Source organism: Microchirus variegatus (genome assembly GCF_963457635.1).
Source record: "Microchirus variegatus genome assembly, chromosome: 1".
NCBI classification, from domain to species: Eukaryota; Metazoa; Chordata; class Actinopteri; order Pleuronectiformes; family Soleidae; genus Microchirus; species Microchirus variegatus.
Window position 1 is genome coordinate 32,593,654 of NC_139802.1, and position 26,483 is coordinate 32,620,136.

At 41.1% G+C, this 26,483-nt stretch overlaps 1 protein-coding gene across 1 annotated transcript; it reads right to left on the reverse strand.

Annotated features, from left to right (window-relative positions):
• Positions 1-2,598: 2,598 nt before the first annotated feature.
• Positions 2,599-25,978, reverse strand: LOC310936847 (neural cell adhesion molecule 1-A-like; the record flags this gene model as incomplete). Its single annotated transcript, XM_083901002.1, has 7 exons — positions 2,599-2,668; positions 2,810-2,876; positions 19,970-20,071; positions 21,030-21,314; positions 23,667-23,996; positions 24,786-25,106; positions 25,894-25,978. The coding sequence occupies 7 exons, from the start codon at positions 25,976-25,978 to the stop codon at positions 2,599-2,601; spliced, it is 1,260 nt and encodes a 419-aa protein (XP_083757128.1).
• Between the last annotated feature and the right edge of the window lie 505 nt (positions 25,979-26,483).

Genomic DNA, 26,483 nt, shown 5'->3' on the forward strand with positions numbered 1-26,483 from the left:
GAATTTTCAAAACATATCACTTCAATCTTCATATCGTTCAGACTATAGTCGTGTATTGTTTTATAGGTGGTGGGGAACTTACATGGAAGAATGACACAAGTAAGACAAGTCAATTTATCGTGTTTTGCAGTTGCCCTCCACAGCCTGAACTTTTATTTGAATCCTCAAAACATGTCCTTGATTACACAACTGGAATTAACTGTCAACTGTTTCCTTTCAGACAGCACAGTCATTGGTCCTTCACCAGAAAAATTGATGTACGTGTACTCTGCTGCTGGGATCGTGGCATTTGTTTTCCTAGTCATTGTTGTATCTGTCATATTAATGCGAGGCTGCAAAGGTGAGATGCTTTTAATTTGTTTTAAAATAAACAATATGCATCATACAGTACGCAAAGGGGTGAGTGTGTAAACATCACATGAATGTCTTGTCATGCAGGGAAAACACGGAAAGAGGCACAACATGAAAATCAGGTAAGACGCCCGTCCAGGGTCCGTGTACCTTCTGTTTCCTTTTTTTTACCACAAATAAAACAACTTGTTTTCTCAATATTCGTTTACAAAATCAAAATGAAAAAAAAAATCTGATTTTGTGCTGAAATTAAAAATGGAAAAAAAACCGGTTAACGAGCGTTTCCCGTTGAATCAAATTTTGATGAATGCAAGTGGTGGTGGTTGTTGTCCCTGCCCTGGAGCTCCAGAGCGGGGACAACAAACACCATTTCCCACCCCACACCCTGGAGCTCCAGAGCAGGGACAACAACCACCAATGTGTTACGGTTGGTGGCGTGGACCCGAAAGCAGACTATGACGACAGGTTCTTTCAAACAAAACTTTTATTACAAAAAGGGGGTAACACAAAACGACTTCCCAAACGGGGAAGTGATAGTGGATAGTGCGAAGAGTGGAAAAGAATAAAGTCTTTGCAGCGGCTGCGAGGGGAGCTGACTCAGGGCGCAGGGAGAGTCCAGCTTGAGGAAGTCTTAACTCACGACGTGGCTTGGAGATTCCAGGGGAGAAGGTAACCAGAGAAGCCAGGAGAAGACGACCAGCAGGAGAAGTGACGACCTGAAGCGGAGACGGAGTGGTGAGTATCTTTTCAAGGTAAGTATAGCGAGCGAGCAATGGCATGACTTTACCCATGAAAGTGAGAGAACGATCTGACACCGGTGAGGAGGAATGACTCCGCCTTTAAGCTCCACTGATTGCTCATCCGGAGCAGGTGAGGCGGAGCCGCGCAGGTGTAGACGATCACCGGTGTCTGGCAGTAATCAGTCACGCCTCCTGCAGAGTCAGAGTGGGAAGGAGAGCAGCAGCCACAACAATACAACAATAATAATAAAAATGAGAGGAAGGTGCAGGTGAGATCGTGACACAACGCTCATTATCATTTTTTTTTTAATTTCAGGACATCCATTTTCGATTTTGGAAACAAATATTGAGAAAACAAGTCAAGTCGTTTTTTATTTATTTCAGGTCTTATTTTGAACAACGAATGAACGGAAGGTACACGGACCGACAAGAACACTTTAAACTTAAATACTGTGCACCTCGCGTACCCTGTCTATTCTTTTAAACAGTTCAAGTCTTTTTTTTGTTTGTTTGAATTGTGCAGTACGTGGCAATCCCCATGGTCGAGGAACTATCCCCAAGACAAAGCCCTTCTGGCCAGTCCAACGTGTCAACAACGCCACAGAGACGCAACAAATGTGCTTACGGCGAGGTCAAACAGAGCAGAGAGAGACCGAGGACGGCGGCAGCGGCGGAGGACGAGGGTTCTATTGTGTACGCTGCGCTGAACCATCAGCTGCCACCGGGGGCAGCTCCTCGGCCGCAGAGGAACCAAGAGGAGAGTCCAGTATATGCAGCAATTCGCGTGGCTTAGACACAACCAACAAATCACCAGATTGAATGTTTTTCAGCTCTTATAAACCCCCTCACACTAGAGGAGCATGGAATGCTCTTTCATCTCGACATGCAAATACTACAGCACGGACCGTTTCACAATGGTGTCGGCAAGAATTTGGACAATTTAACTTCCAGCACACTTGCACAGACGATTGCAGCGTTGAACCGAAATGGTTGAAAAGTACAGGAATTAAAGGTCCTGCGCGTAAGAGTTAGTGGTGAGAGGAAACTGTTCTGCTCAATCCTCTAGTGTGTCAGAGGTAGACGGTGGCCCTTGCACACTAGAAAGTACAGATTTCCATTCAGGCTGCTGTAGAAAAATGGTGGCACAAGATGGCTGCCTCCGTAAAGCAAGGCCCTACAGGCCGTACACATGAAAGGCTTATTCTATTCTAGATTATTCAATTGTACACTTATACAAAGAAGTTTATCTGTAGTTTCCTAAATGTTACAAAAATGGACCTTTAAAGAAACATAGCGAAACTTTCAAGTTCAGGAGATTTCAGTTTCAGTTGGATTTGTTAATAATAAAGCGATTGGAATTATGGAAATCCTTTAATAAAGACAAGACTGAATTATACCAGTCTTACTTTCTAAAGCCAAAACGCAAAACTCAATCAAATCAAACTAAATTAATTCAACCATTTGAATCTGACCTGTCCGTAACTCATGTGGCTTTAAGTTAAGAGTTTCAGAAGCTTTTTTGTTTACAGCGGACGAGGAAGTGAACAGAAGTCACTGTGTCATCGTATCCTGAGGTCCTGTCCACATTAAAAGGAGTTTTCGTATACGTGGACTACACATGCATCCAAAGTAGAATCTATGCAGGTTTTTTTTTTTTTTTTTTTAAAATGAAAACATAATTGTATGGATGTGGCCTCGGCCCAATGCTACTAACATACCTTGGTTTGATGTGTACTTGATGCTTATTGTTGGAGGTGGATATGAGAAGTGAGCAGAGCGGAATGTCTGTGGACATGTAAAACAGTTTTTCACACTCTGTATCATATCAACTCATATTTTATTACAAATTCTGGTTGTGTGTATTGAACTTTGAAAATAGAGAATGTGGGGGCCACATGCAGCCCACTGGTCGATGTCCTGCGGCCCTACACTTATTTTGAAATTACAAAATTCTGTCTAGTGTTTTAATTACAATTGTCTACATTTTGAGGTGATGTTTTAATTCTGTCTTGAACTACCTATCAAAACAAACACTTGAAATGGTATGCGATGTCAGCCTAAATATTTGTAAATGCAACATCATGATGGATTATCAAGATATAATTTTCATTTCTAATCAGTAAACCGTTAATTTTTCCCGAATTGTTGGACTTTTTTCACTTGACCTGGCCCTTCCTGACCAGACTAGAAGTTCACTGGCCCCCAGGTCATTTTGAGTTTGAGGCCCATTATTTAAAGTAATCACTGTGTGCGTGTGTGTGTGTGTGTGTGTGTGTTGGGGGCCTACATCTGTTTACACAGTCTTATGAGGACAAAATGCCTACATTGTAAGGCGTGCTATTAAGACGAGGTTAAGGTTTGATCAGTAGTTGTGAAGGTTAAGGTGAGTATAAAAATGAAAGTCAATATAATGTGTGTGTGTGTGTGTGTGTTTGTGGTTGCGTTCAATGCCTAACCTGTGATGGTGATACACATTACCCTAAAAGCAACCAGTTCAACTCAATACAAAAAGGAAGTAAAGCCAAACCACACGACACGAAGAGTGATACACAGACCCACAGGACCGATGGTTGCTCTTGAAGTGTTGCCACTATGAGACTCGTCTACCTGAGCCTGCTTTACTTCTCCGTCTTGATGACGGTTCATCCTTGGGAAGCAAAGAGTAAGTCCAACATGTTCAAGTCTTTGTTTTTGTGGCTCGTGTGTTCGCCAGTATGATGACGTTTTTTTTTTTTTGCTTCAGATGCTTCGGTTTTACTTGACTTATTCTGAAAAATGGATTCAAAAAAATGGATTCAAAAATTACACAGGACAGCACTTATTCGACTGTTTAATAATACTGATTTTTTTAAATCCAAATAAAATACTGTGACAGTGGACACATCCTCTTTGTTCTTAAACGCAAGCTTTGATCGGTTGAGGAAAAAAAGAATGTAAAAGCAATGTGATAACATTTTAAATATGTGACAAAAATTAATTTTTTATTCATTTTACAATTTTTAAACACACTGTATGTGAAAAACAGAATTTCAAAAGGGCAACACACAACCCGAAAGAAAACTGCTTTCACCTCAGGGACTACCATGCTTTTGAGGCTTGACCTAAATACAACCTTTCTGTGTATTTCAGACTCAATCGCATACATGAAATTATTTTTATGTCACTATATTTTCTGTTTTAATCTACATTCAGTCACTATGCTTTTTGGATAGGTAAAAGGTGCACCACCACAACACAGTACATTAAGATTTAGTCATAACTTGTGTCAATTAACTGATTCTTTTGGAACTAAGGTACCATGTGACATATTCTGAAAACTCCAGATCAGCTCAAAATTGCCAAGCTCAATAGTGAATTCCAGTTGAGCTTTTATGGAAAAACTCAAGTCAGGCATGGACTATAGATCAGTTCCTTTTTGCTAATGCAACCGTCTTTTGTACATTAGGATCTCCACTATCAACCAAGGATACAGAGGTGGAAAGTAACTAAATACATTTACTCAAGTTACTGTATTGAATACTTTTGTGTATTTTGTATTTTTTATGGACAATTTAAAATCCGGATTTTGTATTTTACTTGAGTACGTATTGACTCAAGTATTGTACTTAGTTACTTTATAAATCCTATCCATTACTGAGTAAAAATAAAAATTCAGCACAATGAAGACCTACAGGGGGAAAATATACAGCAGAACCAGACGAATGATGATGTGATTAGCACCAGCACTGGTGCGTGAACATAGAGGGCGTGGCCAAAAGTGATGTAATATCCTGTGTCGCGCCGGGCGTGTGAGCTCCTAAATAGTTTGGGATTTCTGACTCCTTGTCATATTTCTACTACCCTCACGCCCCACGCAAAGTAACTAAGTAACTTTTACTTAAAGTACATTTCAAATTAAATACTTTTTACTTCTACTTGAGTACATTTTCAGATGACTACTTTTACTACTACTTGAGTAATATTTCATCAAAGTATTGGTACTTTTTTACTTTTTTACATTTAACTGTATATGATTGTAGTAGAAATATGTTGGCCTATTTCTCCTGCAGGTAAGGAAACAGTCTGTTACCCTGATATCAAAGTACGTCGCAACACAGCTTACGAGATCCACGCAGGACAAGACCTCGTCATCAACTGCACAGTTGTTTTCTGCAGCAGTCCACCACCTGCAGTATCCTGGCTTAAAGTAGAGCCAATCTATGTCCTCATCAACATCAGCAATCACAGTCACATTAAAACAGACTGGAAACTGTTTAAAGAAATAGAAGGCATCTCGTATTTGATATTCCAAAAAATACAAAGCAATGACTCCGGTCTGTATCAGTGTCAAACTACAAATGATGCGAGTCACGTCATCAACGTAACAGTCCATGGTAAGTGTTGTCTCTCTACACAGCAGGGTAAGGCTGGGTATTGAACTTACATACTTGTATGGTATCGACCAAACCTACAGCTGGTTATTGAACTTTAATATTTTTGTGGTATTAACCAAACTTGGCTGGGGCTGGGTATCAAACTTCCATACCTTTGTTTCATCTTCTGAATATCGAGTATCACACTGCTATATTTTTTTGTGGTACCAACCGAACTTATGGCAGGGTAACAAACTTCAATACTTGTGTGGTATTTGACCAAACTTTGGGGTGGGTATTAAAGGAGACATATTATAAAAAATAAACATTTCAATCATTTTAATGCTTATATATAATGCTTATATATATATATATATAAGAAGGCAAAGTGTGAAAAAATATGACTCAGTCATGTCTTTGTGGTCCGCCTCAGTCAAAGTACAGGAGCTAAAATACGCAATGTTGACTTCCGCACTCATTGTGACGTCACAATGATACATTCCTGGAATTGTTGTCTCACTGAGCTCGATTTGTCCCCAAAAAACGCGAGAGTGCAGGCGAGGGCAATAGTATCCGGAAGAGCGGAAGTCTGCGAAGTCTTCTATTTTTGGCTGCACAGTGCAGCACAGAGTTCTACACAAACTTCCAGCCTCAGAGGATTTACGTCTCCTGTGGATACATTTTATATATGACGGCAATGTGCCGGCTAGAGTCGGCAAATGATGGCTTTTCTGGATGCTAACTGCTGTTAGCTGCCAGAGCCTCAGTGACACTGACATAGTTTCCTGTGTCTCATTTGCATTTAAAGAGACAGACACTCAAAACAGAGCGTTCTGAACAGGGCTGTTTTGGCAGGGTGATTGAACTGCTATGGTGCTTCATCCTTAAGGTATTTTGACCAAAGCATGTCACAGACATGTTCATTAGGACACCAGGGAACTAGGTTAACTTGTAGAAATAGGGTATAATATGGGTGAATCCCAATTCCTTGCTTAACCCTCAATCTTTACCCTCAATTTCAAAAATGTGCCCTCCCTCTAGTGAAAGTGCTGTCCCGATTCTCAGAAAAATTAAGTTGAGGGACAAGTTTAAGTGCTGTATCGCCCTCAATATTGAGATTTTCCGAGACCACCCTTGGGAGCAAGGGCTACCCAGAATGCAATTAAGTATTTTCTTTGTTTTTTTTTATTTTCTTCTTTTTTGGAGTTGACAGACTGAACGCAGGTTTCGCGTTATTCTGCCCCCCACAGTCTGAAGACGTATCTGCATTTAAGGGGTGTCCCATTTCCAAGTGACAAAATAACCCTCAACTCTTGGTTTTGAGGGCCAGTTAAGATAAGGGTTGAGCTTGAGTGTTAAGATTGAGGGTTAAGATAGGAATTGGAATTGGCCCTATGTCTTCTTTAACTTCCTAACTACCTGTGTTGGGAGATAATCTCATCAGCGTTAGCACTGCATCTCTATGACTGATGTAAGAAAGAAACTGTCTCAACTAAACAATCTGAATATTTTTAGGTGATATCGAGCCGACCACTGTTAAACCGCAGTTGACCACTGTGGAATCAGGTAGGCACTTCATTTGCTCACTTACAGTGGCACGATCATAAACACATCACAGTCAAACTCTCTCTCTTATCCATCAGATATGTGGCCATACGCGTACCGTGCTACCGCAACCATGGGGTTCATCGCCATCGTGATAGCGATGTGCGTTACATCAAAGCTGCAGCGTACAGGTGAGACCAGATTCTACCTGTGGTAATTGTTTATTCTTTATTTTCAGGCCACCTGGTCCACTGTAACAATAATAGTATGATAACATACTGTCACAATAATGGTTGTGAAATCAGTGACTCATTTTTACTTATGGTCTGTGTCAGGAGTCTGCTGTGAGAGACAATCCAGGAATGAGGCAGACCTGAGCCTGCAGCCTCCCCATCACGGCTTGCGTGCTGTCCATATATATGAAAACGAAACGTCTCAGAATAGATTAGCTTAGGTTCAAGTTCCCTTCACGATACGATCATAGGACTGTGGTCAAAACATTTAAGAGTTAAAGACTTAAACTTCCCTTTCACACAAACACACACAGCAGTCCAGGGATTTCTGTGCTGCCACGCTTCGTTAGTCCTGCGCTCAAGTTTGTGGACGATTGAATTTCACCAATGTGTAACAACAACACATTTGCATGCTGTTTCCTGTGTAAAGGTGCCGAATGTTCGCACTTCTGTGAACAGACAGAGTGACTGACAAACAGGAAGCAGAATTAAACCACATGTCAAGTAATGGAAGTACCAATGGCTGTGAGGAACACAGATTCTTTTTTTTTTGTTTTGTGTTTTTTCTAAAGGGGAAGACGTAAATCAGAAACATAGACTCAAGTTCAGGTACCGCCCAAATGTAAAGGGAAATCATTTTTCACTGCATTTTAGTCATTATCTAAAAAATGTTTACAGTAAATAAAAAAGACAAATCCTTCTATCTTATAATTTAGGGTAAAATATTTGTGCTTAAATTTTTACACCTGATTGTATGAACAGCAATCTCTGTGCTTTCATTTAATCTTTTGTGGTCATTTTATTTTATGATTTAAAAGTTGCTCTTTGTTTAATTCTGTTGTAATTTGTGACCGTTTTAAATTGTCGTTTTGCCTTTCTTTGTGTGCTTTGTAATTGTAATACTATTAAAAGTGTTACAAAAACTAAAGTACTGTATTTCATGTTGTAATTTATACTATTCGTATTTAAGTATTTAGACCAAAGTGTGTCACAGACATGTTCATTAGGACACCAGGAAACTAGGTTCAATTGTAGAAATAGGGTATAATACTGTCTACAGAACAGCAACAACACAGAACATCATACAATACAGGTGGAACATTTACAGACCACAGATTGTTCTAGTTGAGCTCATCACAAGGTAAATTATCGAAAAAAAACAACTAAAAACTGAATCCAGGAAGTGATACTTTTCAGTTCAGACTGAAACCAGCGTAAAAGCTCCGCGGAAAAACTGAACCAACTCCCCTGAATCTCCACAACATCCTCAGAAACAGGACCCACCACGAAAGTGACATCGCAAACCACAGGAAAAGGTTATTTTATCTATTTTTAAAGGTCCAGTGTGTAATACTTAGTGCAGAGTGTTTATTAGTGGATACTAAATGTGTTACCCGTACGTATGATTGTGCATAGTGATTTAAAACCTGTGAGTGTTTGGCATTTTAAAGAACGACATAGACGTCCTTTGTGGTACTGGTACATCAGCGTAGTTCCCCGACAAGCGTAGGAAAACAGGGGACGAGTGGAGAAGCCGCTATCTGCAGTCTCACCATTAGTTTTCTAATTGACAAATTAAAATCATTGCAATCATTTTGGTAACACTTTAGATGAAGTAAAACATTTGGTGCGCACCAAATGCTGTGGTTCGATATGGTTTGCGTAGGTGTGAATGTAACCTCTGTACTTTGGTGTGCACCAAATCAACTGGTCCTAGACCTGCCTGAAGGGGTGGTGTCGGACCGCTTTATCCGCTCTACTTTGGTATGGTTCCTCTGGTGTGAAAGCAACCAAACCAAATGGGACGAAACGGTCTAGTTTAATGCATTATGGGTATGAGATACGGGATAACCCCAGACTCCACCGGGCGCGTCAGGTGGAAATCAGGGGTTAGTCCAGTTCCGGTGCCGATGGTCTTCGCGGTCTATTTTGGTTCATTTAGAACTATGCATATGTGGTGCAGACCAAAGCAATCGAACTATGAGAAAGGGTGTGAAACGCCCTAAGGAACACATATTCACCATTAGCTAGGTGCTTATTAACATGCATGCATATATATATATATATATATATATATATATATATATATATATATATATATATATATATATATATATATATATATATATATATATATATATATATACACATATAATGAGCATACTAGCCCTTTATTAGCAATCATTAAACATGCATTAACACCTTATTCTACATAACCTTATTCTACCTCTATCATGACAAGAATTAAGATTTTTCCTACATAAGGAGTTAATACGTGCTTAATATTTACTAATAAAGGGCTAGTACGCTACTTATATGCATATTAGTAAGCACCTAGTTAATGGTGAATGTGTGCTCCCTAATCTAAAGTGTTACCCTATTTTTAAAAGGTTTGACACAGGATAAATCATTTTATCATCCATCACCAAAAAAAGCTCGACATAAAAGGACAACATTTATATTTATCATCAACATGAATTCAAAGTCTTCGTGGATTTTTGTGGCAGCAAACACTGATGTCTCTCGTCGTTTTTTCGACTGTGGCTAGTGACAGCTGTGCGAGAAGAGGTGGAACAGCGTGACCTGTGGGATGTGCCTGTGGTTTTTAAATGTTCTGAAGGGGAAATGTACACACGCCCTCTCTCGCATTTCTTACATAACCCCCCCCCAAAATGCTGTATCGCCCTCTAACCACCATGTCACACAAGCCGTTAGACACGTTTTTACAGTTACCGGCGAGGAAGTGCAAAGAGGGTTGTGGTGATCACTCTGGACTGAATGGACATGAGAACTAGTGTACAATAATTGGGAAGTACAGCAACACCATATGCAACCTTCTATGCATAGCCATGCTTCAGGGTTCGCCTAAACTGTCCCGTTTGTTACGATATCAAGCAAGCGCGTCCATCACGCCTCCCCAGAGACACACAGGTTGAGATGGAACGTCTCAACGCGGTGACGATCAAAGACTTACAGCCCCTACATAAAGCTAAAAGTAGAAGAACGACAGTGGAACTAACCACAACGTCACTACGTCTGTGGTGGGCTGGTTCTGGGCCGCAGGCCATATGTTTGACACCCCTGGTATGGAGCCAAGACACGGTCAGTTCGTCAAAAATAGATATATTTTGATATTTTTATGTTATGTACTTTTGTATCTAGAGAACAGTGTATAGCTACCATGTGCTAACATATATTAGCATATTAGCACATGGTAGCTAATGTAGCCCGGAATTTGGCCCACAGTGGGTGCATAGATGGTGGGTGGGTAGAGGTAGAATAATAACAATGACCAAAAGTGTTTAACTGCAGCTTATTATTCATTATTTTTTAAGAATTCCAGTCTGCATTCGGACAGAAGATTGTTCTGCTCAAACGGAGGCTAACCTTAAACCTGAAACTGCAGCATAGAACCGCTTCGTAAGAGTGAAACCGTGTGACTCAAGTCGGTCGGAAACTTTGGAAATTCACACGCACCGGTGTTGGCGTCAACTTTGCATAGTGAGGAACAGAACAAGGTGTTTTTGAGCGCATCGATGGGTCCTGAAAGCAGAACTGAAGGATACACGGGTGGGTCAAGTGTGGATGAGGCCAACAACTAAAATACTTTCTAAAAGCAGGACACGAGACAGTAGCACATACAAACAACCATTAAGTTCCATTTACCCAGTGAATTTCACAATCAAATGACTGTTTATAACTATTAAAATACATGACAATAGCTTCACAATCCATGCCTGGCAAGTTCCAGAGAAATGCTGGACATCCAGCTAAAGTTGCACATATGTACAAAGTTATTTTCAGGCTATGGTCAAGGGAAGACCAAAAGGATCACTCAAGGCTGCCATCTAGTGTTCTAAAAGTAAAACATGACCTCTCAGTGGCTCAACGGTGAGTAGATGCATGTTTTGGGTGGGACTAAAAAATGACTTTAGAGTCCATTCACTCCATGTTTTCTCCAGATAATTCATCATAATAATAATCAAATCCTTTGCTTTCATGACATCAGGTGCTACTCAATGGCTCCAAGTGGCAAAGGAACCACATTCCCTTTCCTGTCTTTGTGAGGTTCGTGGAAAAAGTTCCTCATTTGTGGTACATGGGTGGACATTGGGGTGGAAAAGGCAACAATGGCTCCAAAATAACAGTGATCTCAGACACACATGAAGAATGAGATTGCCACTGGAAAGTAATAATGAATAATTTAGGGAACATTAAAGCAATTCAATCCATTTATTTTGAATCAGCAACCACTTCCAGTGCGTTGAGAATGAATCTAAGTGGGGGAAAAAAGTGGCTATTTTAAGGCTTTACATGGTTTTCATTGTTTGAATAGATTGTGAAAGACGCCATTAAGTCACTCGCAGTGTCTGAGGGTGTTAAAGCAAAGTCACTGGAGTGGGCTGCTGTGGAGGAAATGAGTTTCCTGTCGATGTAACTTTCTGTTGAGGTTACTGTACCCCCCCACCCACAGCCCTCACGCTCATCACCAATACCTGACGTACACCAGTTCCACATTTGAAGATAAGGAAAAATATCAAGAAAAAGGGGGGTAAATACAAAAACAAAAAGCAGATAAAGTCTTGTGGTTTTATTTTGCTGATCCACCCAGTGTCAGTCGTGGAAACAATGAACACTGCTCAGAAACAAAACAGGACAACAATATTATAATAAACAGGAAAAAGGAACGTTTTTACAGCAGTAGCCTTATTATCCTTATATACAGAGTATAGACTTCAGTCAGTGATAGTAGATGTTATGAATTAAATTTCCTACTAAATTAACTGCAAATAGAACTCTATATAACCAACACTGGTGCTCGCCATAATGTCATGAAATACTGTAGGGGTACAATGATAAAAAACAGCAGCTTATTTACATGTGTCTGAACTGTGGATATACAATTGTATTAGAAACACACGTTTCCGTGGACACACCCACACGAAATGATAGGGTTGTGAAGACCACACTCACTAAAACCACAGCGTACAAGACTTTGAGGAGCCAAAAGCAAGGCGAGGCAATTCAAGACCATTAGCAACAATCTTCAATAAATTCAATCTTCAACAACTTACAGGATAATTAATTCATCTAACATTCTCCTGGACCAAATCATGGCGTCAAGGTTGCAAATACAATCATTTGATGAGTCAAATGTCAAAAAATAGGTGGGTAACCAGCTAAATTAATCATAACACTGAAGTATTATTTTAAAACTTCCATAGAAAGTGGGCTCAGTGTACGAATCATGTCACACTTATGATGTACTAGTATTAGTACAACGTGTAGCTCTGTATTGGGCTGCCAGCAGTGACACAGGAAACAACAGATGTCAGTATCTTTAACATAAGGCACATTGAATAAACTTGACAATATTGCCACTTTTAGACAACTTTTTCCAGCTGGAAACTGATATTTGACGTCTTCCTCTTCCACATCAAAACCCATTGAGAAAAAAACAGTGATTTTTTTGTGTGATTTCAGTGATATTCTAACATATATATAACATATTTACCGAAGTGACCCAAACGCAACAAATTATGCTGCACTAGAAACAGCAGCATTTCACGGTGACCTAAAAACACTGGTTTTCTCTATGGGGTTTGGTGCAGAATTAAAAAAAAAAAGTTGTTTACAAACTTCAGTTTCCAGTCTAATAGGCGTCTAATGGTGAGATAATGCAACAACAATATTCTTAAGATGTAGTAGAATTAGGCAGTCGGGTTATCAGTATGAGTTCAGTGGTCTTAACCAACTTTAAAGCATGCAATAAACGCAATCTAAATGTTTATATACGAGACCGTTCAGTGATTGAGAATTAACCTGCTCACACACACACACACACACATACTGTACAGCAACAATAGTTTTTAAGGTTAGAGACCAAATTTGTGGGGCATTTTTTTCGAGTGTTAATGTACTAGCTTAGCATTTAATATGGTGATTTTAGTTCTGATGACACTGTAGTGAATGTGTGTGCGTGTGTGTGTGTGTGTGTGTGTGTGTGTCTGCTCTAGCAGCATCTACCCTGCTCATGCCAGCAGAGGCAGCAGTGTTGGCTCGACACGGTCAGAGCTCCGTTCCCTTTCCTGTGTGCACCAAGCTGGGCAGCACAGCGAGGTCAGGCCCAGAACTCAGCTGGACGCTCATCAAAGCGGCGGCGGCGTGATCCAAATCAGTCTGGACAGAAGAGACGGACAGAGATAGACAAGTGGTCAGTCTGAACACCATTAGAGAAAGCTCTTTAATACATGTTAAATGTTTGCATTTAACATGGATTAAAAAGATGCTAAGAACAAAACTAAGGAGTGACTAAAGAGGTGACAGTATATACAGTGCCAGTCAAAGGTTTGGACACACCTTCTCATTCAATGGTTTTTCCCAATGGTGGAGTTCCAAAGCCGTCACAATGCGTTTCCAACTCATCCCTAACCTTATCAATTGGGTTTAGAATATTTGTGTTGATAATCGTCAACTGTTCCGATAATCGATTAATCGGTTTGAAGTTTTTGATCGTTTTAGCTTCTTAAATGTGAATATCGTCTTCGTTTCTTTGCTACACATAAAGAAATCATTCAATCTGAATAAATTCAAAAGAGACATTCGAGAACATTGTCATTTTTCCAGGTTTGACAAACGCTGATCAACGTTTTATGGATCAAACGATTAATCGAGAAAATAATGGTTAGTTGCAGCTCGAGACATATCACAATATTTTTTAATGGATCCGTATTTTGTCACACCGCTCAAGCCTATTAAGTACAGCATACAATTTTAGAACCGTTTTCTGAAATGCACTGGGAGCAAAGGAAATGATTTTAAAGTCACTGAAATGCGTGTTCTCAGCACTTGGACGCGTCGGAATCTGGACAAGATGTCTCCGCGTTACAGGCGATATCGTGTGAATGCGTATCAAACGCAATCACTCATCTTGATAAGAGGTGCGACTGTGTAGGTGTTTGTATTGACTCGATATGACTCACAGAGAAAAGTGCAAGAGAAAAAAAAAAGCCCCCACTCTGACATCAACACCTGAATGCCCCCCTTTTAAATCCAAGATGACACACACACAAACACGTACAAGAGAACGACACAGGAATTCCAAAGTGATGATTAAGTGGCTGCCACACCTCCATGTGCATGTCGCAGCAGTGTGTGTTATTTAGAAGTGGTTTAAAATACGTTAAAAAGTACCTAGCTCTGATGGGAAGTATGACATTTTGTGTGCCAAGTGGGCGCAGATGTGTGCGACAGATAACCTAAGTACTCACTATTGTGAAGATTTTAAGGTTATACTGTGACTTTTCTTCTTACAGTGAAGTGACCCACTGTTTAAAGGTCCCATAGAGTGGTCCTACTGCACATATGCGAGTTAGGGAGGTCTACTTACATACATTAAAGGTGCATTATGTGATAAATCTAAAGCAACTGACCAAAAAAATCCTCCTAATATGTCACAGAGACTCAGGAATAATGTTCATATAACAAACTGAACTCACCAACAACAACAGTACAGCTAAAATATTTGCATTAAAAAAAATATTTTGCAGACTGCAAATCATGCTTATGTTTTGAAATCATGTTTTGGCATGTGGCGCCACATACCGCCGTCTACCAATCATTGCAGTCAGTAGAATCTCAGCTGCCGAGCAACCACGGGTTGCCAGTTAGGTCAAAAAACGAAACCTAAAAGACCTCTGTATTTTTAATTTGAACGTAGTAACTGTTTTTGGTCACATTCTTACATATGGCACCTTTAACTTGTTTTTAATGGTAAAAAACCTCCTAATTGCTGGAAACAAGCCAATAGAAATATCTCCTCACTGAAGCTCTCGTCAGTCGCGCTGTTTCAGACAGACCTGAAAAGTGACGTAATCAGCACACCAGCTCTCAGCTCTCAGCGCAGCTCCCCCCTCTGGAACGGTGGATGCACTGCTACTCATTATCAAAACATTGTTTTAACAATGTTAAAACGTCACGACTCCCCGCCGCAGTCTCTTTTACGACTTTGACCCGGAGTCCGTTTATGTATCCAGACCGGGTTTTTTCCGAGATCTCGCCTGGCACTAGATTACAATACAATACAATACAACACAACACATCGTTCTCAGCAGTGGCTGAACTGTTTGTCAAAGTAATGCTGCAGATGCACAACAACAAAAAACAGCGTTAATTGGAACTTCCGTTCTAGGTTCGCTTGATTTAAAGCTAATAAAATGTGACTTTTCTTTCCTTTTTTGAAGTGGAGTGACCCACTTTTTTAAGGTTATTAGTCGATTTTTCTTCTTTTTGCAGTGACCAGCAGGTGTCACCTTCATCAAATGTTCCTCCTCTAATCTCCAAGGAACAATCAGTGGCCGACCGTGTTAGTGTGCCAGACAGGATGAGGCGGGTGCCTCCCTGGTACTTCCTGTGGTGTCACGGCTTGAAAGGTGCCACTGAAAACATTTACTTTCACAAGCAAAAAGGGTTTCTAATCTGTGGTCAGCTTCCTGCACCACCAACACAGTCTGTGCATCTCCACCCAAGCCATGCCAGAAATCCTAAAAAAAAAACGCAGACACAAATAAACCAGCAGCATTTTTTACTGGAACAACCTCAGGCCTCTGCCTTTACTTCCCAGTCGTGACTGAATGGAGCGTAGGCTCAGCTCAGCCCACACATTCAGAGGAAAAACCACAAAAGCCATTTTGTGGTCAACTCCTAGTTTGACCTCAGCCACAGACATCACTACTTTTCAGGCCACTCAGCATGAGTTTTTAAACAAATCAGACGGCGGAGGATCTCTCTAAATCATCGTATAACTCTATTTAACAAGAGCATATGCTTTGACACACATTGCATCACAGCTCCTCTGTTCAACCCCCCCCAAAAAACAATCTGCATCACATCACACTAACAGCCTGTGTTCCATGGATACTGAGCCAAGGCTGGGGAATACAGTATGATTGTGTCTGTACAGTCAAGTGTGAGAGGAGGCGTTGTTATCGACTGGGCAGGCTTTCAACTTTGGCCTCGGGTTCCTCCCCGTCACCGCTCCGTCCTGCAGACTCCTAATGTCTTCCTGCTCCTTCTCTCCCCTCGTCTTGCAAGAGATTAGGACTGAGAAAGAGTCTTTTTCTTCTGGCTGTGAACTCGAAGACAATCGACACAACCACTTGGTATTCAAGGCAGGAACCACAGAGTTTGGGAAACAAGGAAATGTGGGCAAAGAAGCCTCACTTTGCTGAAATAGATAAACAAAAAAAAAGCTATTTTCCGCAGTGAACCAACTCCGATCTCTGTCCGCAAATAAGAGAGTACGTCAATCACGTGCAAAAACATTGTGTTTACCTCCCCACATCTCTCTCGACAATCAAAAACACCTAACTTTAGTCTGCTACACGATTGACACACTTGTTTGCAAACCACGGATAATATGAGGCAAGCAGGACTGTAGGAGATGCACTGTGCATTTAAAAGGCGCGAGGAAAATGTGAGTGTGCACTCTGGGCTTTCTTATCACACAAGAAAACAAAGACAAGGGAGAGCTGAAGGAAAGAGGAAACCCAGTAATCACCGTCTGATCAAAAACTAGTATTTTCGGAACTGCTTTGGAGGAATTTACATCGTGGGACTGTCCTAACCTTGTCACATCAGCACCCACTCCTGTTTTTCTTCCTTTTCAGCCACAGCTTTGGCAACAGCCACCGCTTCTTCTATCATTGCGCCGGTAAGTCTCCCCCCCCCCCTCATCGGTGGGCAGAAAATTTATGATTAAAGGGAAGTGGGCCGAGGTCCACACGCCACATTACGCCACTGGCACCGTGCGGTTTCCATGACAATCAAAGAACTCTGGAGGTCGGGGGAGTGCTGATGACACATGACTGAGCATCCACCCTGCCACCTCTGTGCGGAGAAGTAGCTGAGGGTCAGTTTGTTTTCAGATATGTGAAGCATTTCACATCGCATCATGTGATCACGGTTTTGGTTAACCTATTTTGTAACATAATAGCCTTTTTTTTCAGGAAGTTAATTCACTAAATTATGCATAACAACTTTCTCATAGTGATCCATTTCCCTCTAAAGTCCTTTAAGCTGCTATATTTAGCTTTTCAAGAGCCTGACAGCAGTAGAGGGCTGCAGCTATCCAATATTTTTGTAATAGAGTATTCGAGCAATTGATGCAAAATTATTATATATACACACACTGTAACTATTATTATTATTATTGTTATAATATTTAAAAAATATATATATATATTACTCAAAACAGTAAGCTCTGGTAAGCTATATTAAATCAGCTAACATCAATGTTTACGTTAGCGTGTGCCGGCAGCGTTAGCAACTGGATGCTTTGGGCTCAGATGCTGAATCATTGAGGATGTGCTGCTGTGGTACGCTAGTTGTCGTTTGCAGTGGTTACACTGCACCTTGTTGGCTTCTTGTTTAAGCGTGAAATGGTGCCACACTTTGGACTTTTTCTGCCTTTTACGGGCCGTTTCACTCTACGTAGAGTTTTTGCCTCGAGGAATTTTGTAATTGAGTTACTCGAATTACTCAAGTAAACGTTGCAGCCATACAGCAGTAATTACATTCCTGGTATACGGGTATAGCCACACTTAATTAAAACAAGCACGCAAGTGTTAAATATCAACATATTGCTCTATTGCGATCTCGGGTCTCCCGCTGATTTGTTTTATGTCAAGAGAGATTGAGGCAAAAGCAATTTTCAGTATTTTTTGGCCAGTGTCATATTGTTATTTTTTTGAGTAACCATATTTAGAGTGGGGGAAGCTTGTCCACTGCATGTCCACCTATGGTTGCACCTTGCGTATGTTGCTAGTTGTCCATGTGCCATGACCTTGTTCATCACTGATTTGTCCTCGGGCCATAAACTTCAAAATGGACATCATGACGGAGACCTGCATCTATTGAATACATTCTCTCCAGGAAAATGTTAACGGACAACATAAATCAAGGTGTGAGCTCTTTTATCTCATCAGGAGTCGCCCCCAAATGGCCATTCAATAATGTTGCAGAGATTTGATTATTAGGTGATGTTGGGCATCCTCTGTTAGTCTGTCCGTGATTCCCAGAGTTGGGACATTTAAAGGGTCTTAAAGGCCTTTCTCTGCTGATACATAGAGTTGACCTTCGGGAGGACTGCGTAGTTGAGATATCAGTCGTCTGCGCCACTCTGGTTAGGCACAGGGAAAATATAAATTCTGTAGAGAAATGACTGGTACCTGTGCTACGCCAAGGCCTTTGTGATAAGAGAGTTGCGGCTACAGAATGTGAAGGCCAAATAATCAGTTTTTCTCTAACAAATAGAATACACAGATTTCAGGTACTTCCACATTGGCTTCAGTTTCTGAACACAAAGACGATGTCCATTTTCATACAACAGGGTATATGAAAGAATCTTTAAGTTAATTTCATTACCATTTTAAGACTTTTGGAAAGACCCTCTCAAAATATGTTAAGACCTCATCACCACTTCAAGCTTACAAAACAGGTTTAGATTGTAATTAAATCTATAGAGCACAACCATACAAAGTAACAAAGCTCAGAAGAATAAATGAAACCAAAGGCAAGGTTTGTTAAAATAAAAAAGTAACTCTTTGACTCAAGTATTTACGATTTTGGAGCTTATTTTGTGCAATTTCGGGTATCATTTTGCACCAGGAGGAGCGCGTTCCCTGTCGTAAGATGCGTAATGTCACGTACGCGGCCGATCTTGCAGGGCGAGCGTGCCTGTGCATCGTTGTTTTTAAGTGGAGGAAAATAAATACAAAATGCATACTTTGTGCAGTCAAACTCTATGGACAAAATGTAGTACCTCAAGGGCCTTAATTTACCCAAAATTGATTGATCAACTTTTAATACTTTTTAAGACCCAGAGAACACCCTGTATAATGTCTACTGATGAAAAGGCTAAGTAGATCTTAGTTGGCTGATGATCCTTTGGGTTTGCCCCCTTGTTTGATCTGAAAATATTGATAACAGATTCACAAGGAAAACATTGGGTCAAACTCTGTGTAACTGTGCCATGGTAGGTTTTGGGGTTAGCGTTATATGTCAGAGCTCATGAAACACTTCATCATAATCACTGCAATGACAAGACGCACTCAAAACTTGGCCAGAGCAACAGGCCACAGAGATAATGTGCATGCTCTTTTTCCTCAGGAAACGATCATAGCGATGACTACGATCTTAAAATAGTTCATTTTAAAGCTCTGAAAACTGACAGCCTCCACATCCTCCCAACACAGTACACTTGATTTCATGCTCTAATTTCCTGTGACTGCCCACCCCTGCAATTCCTGCTCAATGCAACACGGAGGAGCAAATGTGGGGTTTTAAAGGGGACATATTATGCAAAATCAACTTTTTAAATAATTTTAATACATATATTTGGGACTCTGGCGGCCCCATCAGTTGGCAAAGTGTGAAAAAAGATGACTCAATCATGTTTTTGTGGTCCTCCCCAGTCTAAGTAGAGGAGATACAACATGCGATGTTGACTTGCGCACTCATTGGGACTGGATTTTTTTAAGGTGGACCCAAAGAGATACTACTTAACAGAGCGTTCTGAACAGGGCTGTTTTGGCAGGGTGATTGAACTGCTGTGCTGCTTCATCCTTAAGGTATTTTGACCAAAGCATGTTACAGACATGTTCATTAGGACACCAGGGAACTAGGTTAACTTGGAGAAACAGGGTATAATATGTCTCCTTTAAATCTGAACTGTGGAGTTTGTACTCACCGTCGGTGCAGACGAAGTACTTGCACAGACACACACACAGACAGAGGAGGAGAACCGCCGCCACACCACACACGGAGAGGAGGATAACCATGGCTGGAGTCACTGCAGCACACAAACACACACTTACAGTGACTCAAAAGGTATTTGTGTTTAAAAAATAAAAAATGACGTGGTCTAAAAATGTTGAATGACGAGGTACGAGACATTTTTGCTAAAAATAATCCTTACCGCATACTGCGACATTACAGGACGGAGGGACCCCAGTTTAGTAGCCACAATAACCAATGACAAAAACAACTGAGAATACACACATTTAGAAAACAACAAGCTTTGTTTTCCATGCTCCTCATATACACACATATATATATATATATACACACATATATATATATATACACACATATGTGTATGTGTATATATATATATATATATACACACATATGTGTATGTGTATATATATATATATATATATATATATATATATATATATATGTGTATATATATATATACACACATATGTGTATGTGTGTATATATATATATATATATATGTATATATATATATATATATATGTATATGTATATGTATATGTATATATATATATATATATATATATATGTATATGTATATGTATATATATATATATATGTATATATATATATATATGTATATATATATATATATATATATATATATATATATATATATATATATATATATATATATATAACGTTTTCACATTTATATACTCATACACTGAAATCACAGCACACGATGATGTTGGTCCTTTTCCCTGAGTGGAACACACATTCTAACTTGAAAAAAAGACTAACCCAATAAAATCTACACCGGTTAAAATCTTAACAATAATGTTCACCATATGCTGTTTTTTTGCTGTTCAACATCATTTTCTGGCTGGAAACTGAAGTTTATAAACCACTCACTCTCCTACACCAAATTCCATAAAGGGAAAACAGCAATTTTACATCAACAACGCACGAGAATTGTTCATCCACCAGTAAGTACCTGAAAGCCCTGACATTAACACAAGCTAACTCACCATTTGTGTTGACGAACACTGTCAGAGGGTTCTCCAAACCCTGGTGGTGCACGATGCACTTGACCGACCGCTCGTTGAGCAGCCCAGACGGGAACAAAATGGAGCTCGTCACTATCGTCGTGCCGTCTCCCTGATCGTACGCAGATGATACGGGCGGTCCGATTGTCCGGTTGTCGATGGCAATGTTCCATGTGATGTCCGCCGCGGGGCGGGACTGGGCCGTGCAGTTGGCCTCGGTGACTCCTGGAGAGGAGGTCATGTGGCTCACTCCTGGTTTGGGTAAAACTGGAGAGAGAAAGATGATGTTTATTCACTATAATTCTGATGTGAATTTTTAATGTTGATCTTTCCCCTTTCTAAGCATGTCAGGAAAGTACGGTGGCTTATGCTAGCTTGCTAAATCCATCCAAATTTCCAGGATCTCCAACCATATCTTTAATTTGACAGAAATTTAAGATAAAATGTCTGAACTTGACCTTTCATGTTTATATCAGGAACTGGGTCATTTTTTAAAATCAATTAAAAAGGTCCAATGTATAAGACTAACTGACATCTAATGGGGATTGTGAAGTATGGTGGCTTATGCTAGCTTGCTAAATCCAACGAGACAGTTGCAGCACCGTTATGGCAGAAAAAGCTGCCAACAACAGGTGTTGGTTGCAAACAAAAGACAGTTTTTGGGAACGCTTCTACCAAGAAAAATGCTGATGCAGAGCGATCAAAGAGCAGAGTGACATCGGTGCTGCGTTTGAACAGTGGCGTCAACTGAAAGAACCAAAAAGGGCTGCAAAGTGATGCCATGGTGGCTCTGTTTCTACTCGACAGGGAGATTAACTTCGTGATCTCTTGAGAGTATTTGTTGTTTTTCATCATCACGTTGTCAATTGAACAAGTATCCAAAAAAAGTAGCTTCGAAGGGAAGTGTGAAGAAAGGGGCTTGGACTTTTGAATTCAAAAGCTAGCTAACTGTTTTTCCAGGATCTCCAACCCAACCTTTAATTTGGCAGAAATTTAAGATAAAATGGTTGAACTTAGCCTTTCATATTTATATCAGGACTACGGTCTTCTACGATGCGCTAATCGCTTGAGTTTCAATGCTAACTGGATGCTACATAGGTTCGTTGACCCACTTGGAAAGGGGTCATACCTATGTTCCCCGTTTTCCCAAAAAAGGTCCTATGTTCCCCACTTTGTATGTGACAGGGGAACATGAGACCCTTTTTTTGAAAAAGGGTAGGGTTAGGGTTAGAGAAAGGGTCCCATGTTCCCCGGTCACATACATAGGACCCGTGGAACATAGATACGGTCCCCTTGGAAAAGAAGGCTGAGGTGAGAGATATTCAGCTGCAACTTCACCAGTGAACGTTGCTAAACTTTACACACTGCACCTTTAACTGAACCATAAAAAGTCCAAGCGCAATGAGCCACAAATCAATCGCCGTCAACGGAGAGACGCTTGTTCCTCTGTCGTCGCTATGGAGATGGACAGACCGAGCACGTCCCCCGTCAACGTCTGTGCCCCGAGGACACAATGTCACAAGTCATCCTGGAAACAAAAACCTGACAGAGAACAGCAGTGAGCAGCTTTTACCAAGCTTTTTCCGTGTGTTTGGATGTCTGCATCTTAGGCTGCGTCACTTTAGACAAATGCAAAGCTTGTAAAGGAGAGCGAGGAGGACACACGCACACACAGAAGCCTTGTGTTCCTCAACCATCGCCAAAATTCCTCACCTCCTTCTGTCAACAATATCACACACTCTCTCTCTTCACACCTCTCTGGGATGATAATGGGGGAAAAGAGAAGGTGAGGGTGAAGTCGTGGTGAGAGGACACAGAGCAGAAGGCTCCACAGAAGGTCAGTCCAGTAGTTTAATGACCCAGTGCAGCAACTCTCACCTCAGCACTGCTTCTGGGTCTGTTTATAGACAACTTCCTTTTCCTACACACACTCACACACACACGGATTTCCTCTCAGACCACAATACACTGAAGTGCAATGAACAACAACTGAGAAGGCCACGTTTACCATCTCATCATATAAATTCCAGGCATTGAATGACTCTACTATATCCACGATCATGCTGTCAAACATCCTGTATGTCACAGTGGTTAATAGTGATCAGAATTCAAAGGAAACCACACATGAAGCTTAGTGATGACCATATATTACAAAGAAAGCTCTTCACAGATGACAAGTCATGGATCTCATCCATTGCACTCTCAATTTGAACAGAAGGCTTCCACCATCAACAATAGGTGTCTACATGAAATCCTTTGTGCAATCAAATTGTTAAATGGTTAATTGCTTGTAAACTGAATAAAGCTTTGACATTTACCTCAACATAACCATGTGAAAAATTCAGAATATCTGCTTTGCCTGATCTCAGAAACTTCAAACAGAACCATCGTGGTTGGGTATTCTCGACTTCAGGTTCATAAAATACGGAAGAGGCTAAAGGAACGGCAAAGACGATGCTCAAGTATTGTGGATTAAACTCAACAGTCAACTGTTTTTCGAGTGATTCTGAGTGAGAAAACGGAAATCTGGTTTGTTTTTTTGTGTCACTATGTGGGCAGCTCATTGTTAACAGGCGAGGGTCAAGGGCTGGGGTGCCCCTGGTTAGGTAGCCAACTCACCGTAGACAGAGAGGCAGGCGGTGGCTCTTCTTTTGCCGTCTGGGTACGTGTGGAACTCGCACGTGTAGCAGGCCTCGTCCTCCGTCCTCACCGACTGGATGGTCAGTCGGGTCTCGTCCAGAGTTTTACTCAGGCTGACACGACTCGTGAACGGCTCCTCAATCTTGTGGTAGCCCCTCTTGTTGTAGGAGGCCATGGAGGTGGTGTCGCCCTGCTCGGCCGTCTTCCTCCACATCACCTGTTGCACCCTCTCCGGGAGACCGTAGCGGCAGGAGAGTGTGACGGGTTTCCCGCTTATGGCCGTCTTGTTGCCCGTCAGCCACACTTTGTCTGGGAGAAAGAAAGTGCTCTAGGTGAAACATCTGAAACTTTTTGGAGATGCTTCTTTATGTTTTCAGTTAGTGTTAACCAATCACTTCCTGTGTGCAGCATAGGAATGCTAAACTATAACATGATGAGATGCAAAGAGTCGTGACGAGGCTTTTATAGATGCAGGAAAAATGAATGTGCATCATTTTGCACTCCAAACAATTGTCCTGTCAACTTGAAAACCACTATATTAAACTTGGACACATACATTACTATCCCTTCTCAATCCGTACCAGAAAACCCTATTTGGTCTACGCATGTGCAAAATGCGACTACTTTCTGTCAAAACAATTTACAGCAGTTTCTGGGATTTTGATTAAAATTATGTCCTATGCTTATAAAATAAACACACGTTCAGTGTCAGGAGCAGGGTTTCTTTTTTCCCCTTTATGGCAGGTGGCGAGCACAACTGTCATAAAGCAATAGCAGTAACAGGAAGTAGCTGCAGTATCAAGAATAATCAAGGAATCAGGAATAAATCTGCATAGAAAAAGATCTTTTTTTCTAGGCAGTCTGGACCAGGCCTATGTGACATATTTACAAAAGGAAGGGAGTCTTTATTGACAGAACAAAAAGTTCAAGTGTCACGCGAACGTTGCAGTGAGTTCATTACAATAATACAAAAAACAATTCATCATCTTCAAACACGCTTGTAATGACCCTTTAAATTATAAATATTAATTCATACATGTGCCAGAATGAACAACTCTCTAACAGAGGAATCTGAAGCTGCTCAAAATGTGGACTCACTGGTGACCATGATGCACGTCTGTCCTTCTTGTGAGCCAGTGGGGTACACATCAAAGATGCAGCGGTAGCAGCCCTCGTCATCAGGCATCACCCTCTTGATGGTGATGTAGCTGGCGTTGCCGCTGTGCTTGGTGAACTGCACACTTTGGTCCTGGTGGCTGACGCGGAGCGGCACCCTCTGCTGATACGCCAGCAGGAGCTTGTTCCCGTGCTCCCAGCGGACTTGCTGGACAGTGTCATTTGGTGCCAAGGTGATGTTGCAGGTAAGCACGAAGGGCCGACCGGCCTCTGCGGTCAGGCTGGCAGGAGCGAGCACTTCACCTAAACAGTCAACATTAGTACCACGTTTCCATTAACGCTCACATAGAGTGGTCCTGTTGCACATATATGTTAGTTATGGAGGTCTACTTACATACATTAACTTGTTTTTATGGTCAAAAACCTCCTAGTTGCTATAAACGAGCCGATAGAAATCTGTCTTTTCTGACGCTGTCCTCAGCAACGATATTTCAGACATAAATCTCACACCCAGAAGACAGAGTATGTTGTGATTGGCCAGCCAGCGCAGATCCTTCCCAATTGTCTTGTGATTGGCCAGTACCCGGAAGTGACATATTCAGCACACCCACTCTCAGAAGCGCAGCTCCCCCCTCTGGAACGGTGGATGCACTGCTACTCATTATCAAAACATTGTTTTAACAATGTTTAAAAATAGCTTCTTCACGACTCCCAGCCGCAGTCTCTTTTATGACTTTGACCCGGAGTCAGAAGACACTGTCGCTCGTGAAACACCTCCACAACGGACGTTATTCTTCTTCTGCGGTTCAACGTACGCAACCGGATGTGCCCGGACTAGAGCAGGAGGATCTGCTGTTCAGGAGATCTCGCTGAGCCCGAGATTACAATAAAACACAGCGTTCTCCGCAATGGCTGAACTGTTTGTTTCGAAACTTCAGGGCTTCTTAAACAAGGTAATGACGGAGATACACACCAAAAAACAGCGTTAATTGGAACTTTCGGTCTAAGTCCGCTTTAAAGCAAAAGATAAGATAAAAGTGGGCTTATTTGGTTTTAGAAAAAAGAAAAACAACAACAGTGCCAAACATACCACGAGTTGTGAAAACGGCTGCTCCTATGATCCACAGCAGCAGTAGACGACGACGGCGACTCAGGGGGAGAAAAGGTCCACACATCGCAGAGTGAGGTTTTTTGATTTTCCAACTCACTCACATCCAGGCTGCAGCCTCCCACACTGTGACAGGGATTTAACAGCTTTAGCTGCAACCGAAACCTCAAAAAGAAACCTTAACATGTAAGTCGCAGCAGATCGTGGCAACATAAAAAAATGCTTGTAAAAGAATCAAGAAATACCTCCGGTGTAGTGACTCGATGAGCTGCTGTTGGTCAGCACAGCTGGAGCTGCATCTCAGCGTCTGCTGTAAAAGGGAATATGTTTCATTAATGCATTAAAAAAGTCTGTGGTTTATTATGTGGAAATGACACTGTGGTAGGTTCATTTTAAAGCGAGTCGCCATGGCAATTCAACAAAAGCGTCAACAAAAGCAGCTGCTGAGTCAAGAAACACAACCTGCGTCTGGGGTCTAATTGGATATTGTACATGTTAATCCACAGCGTGCGCCCGGCCTCCGTGTAAACCCATAATCACCCGGATGAAGTCTAGACTAGCAACCAAAAGCC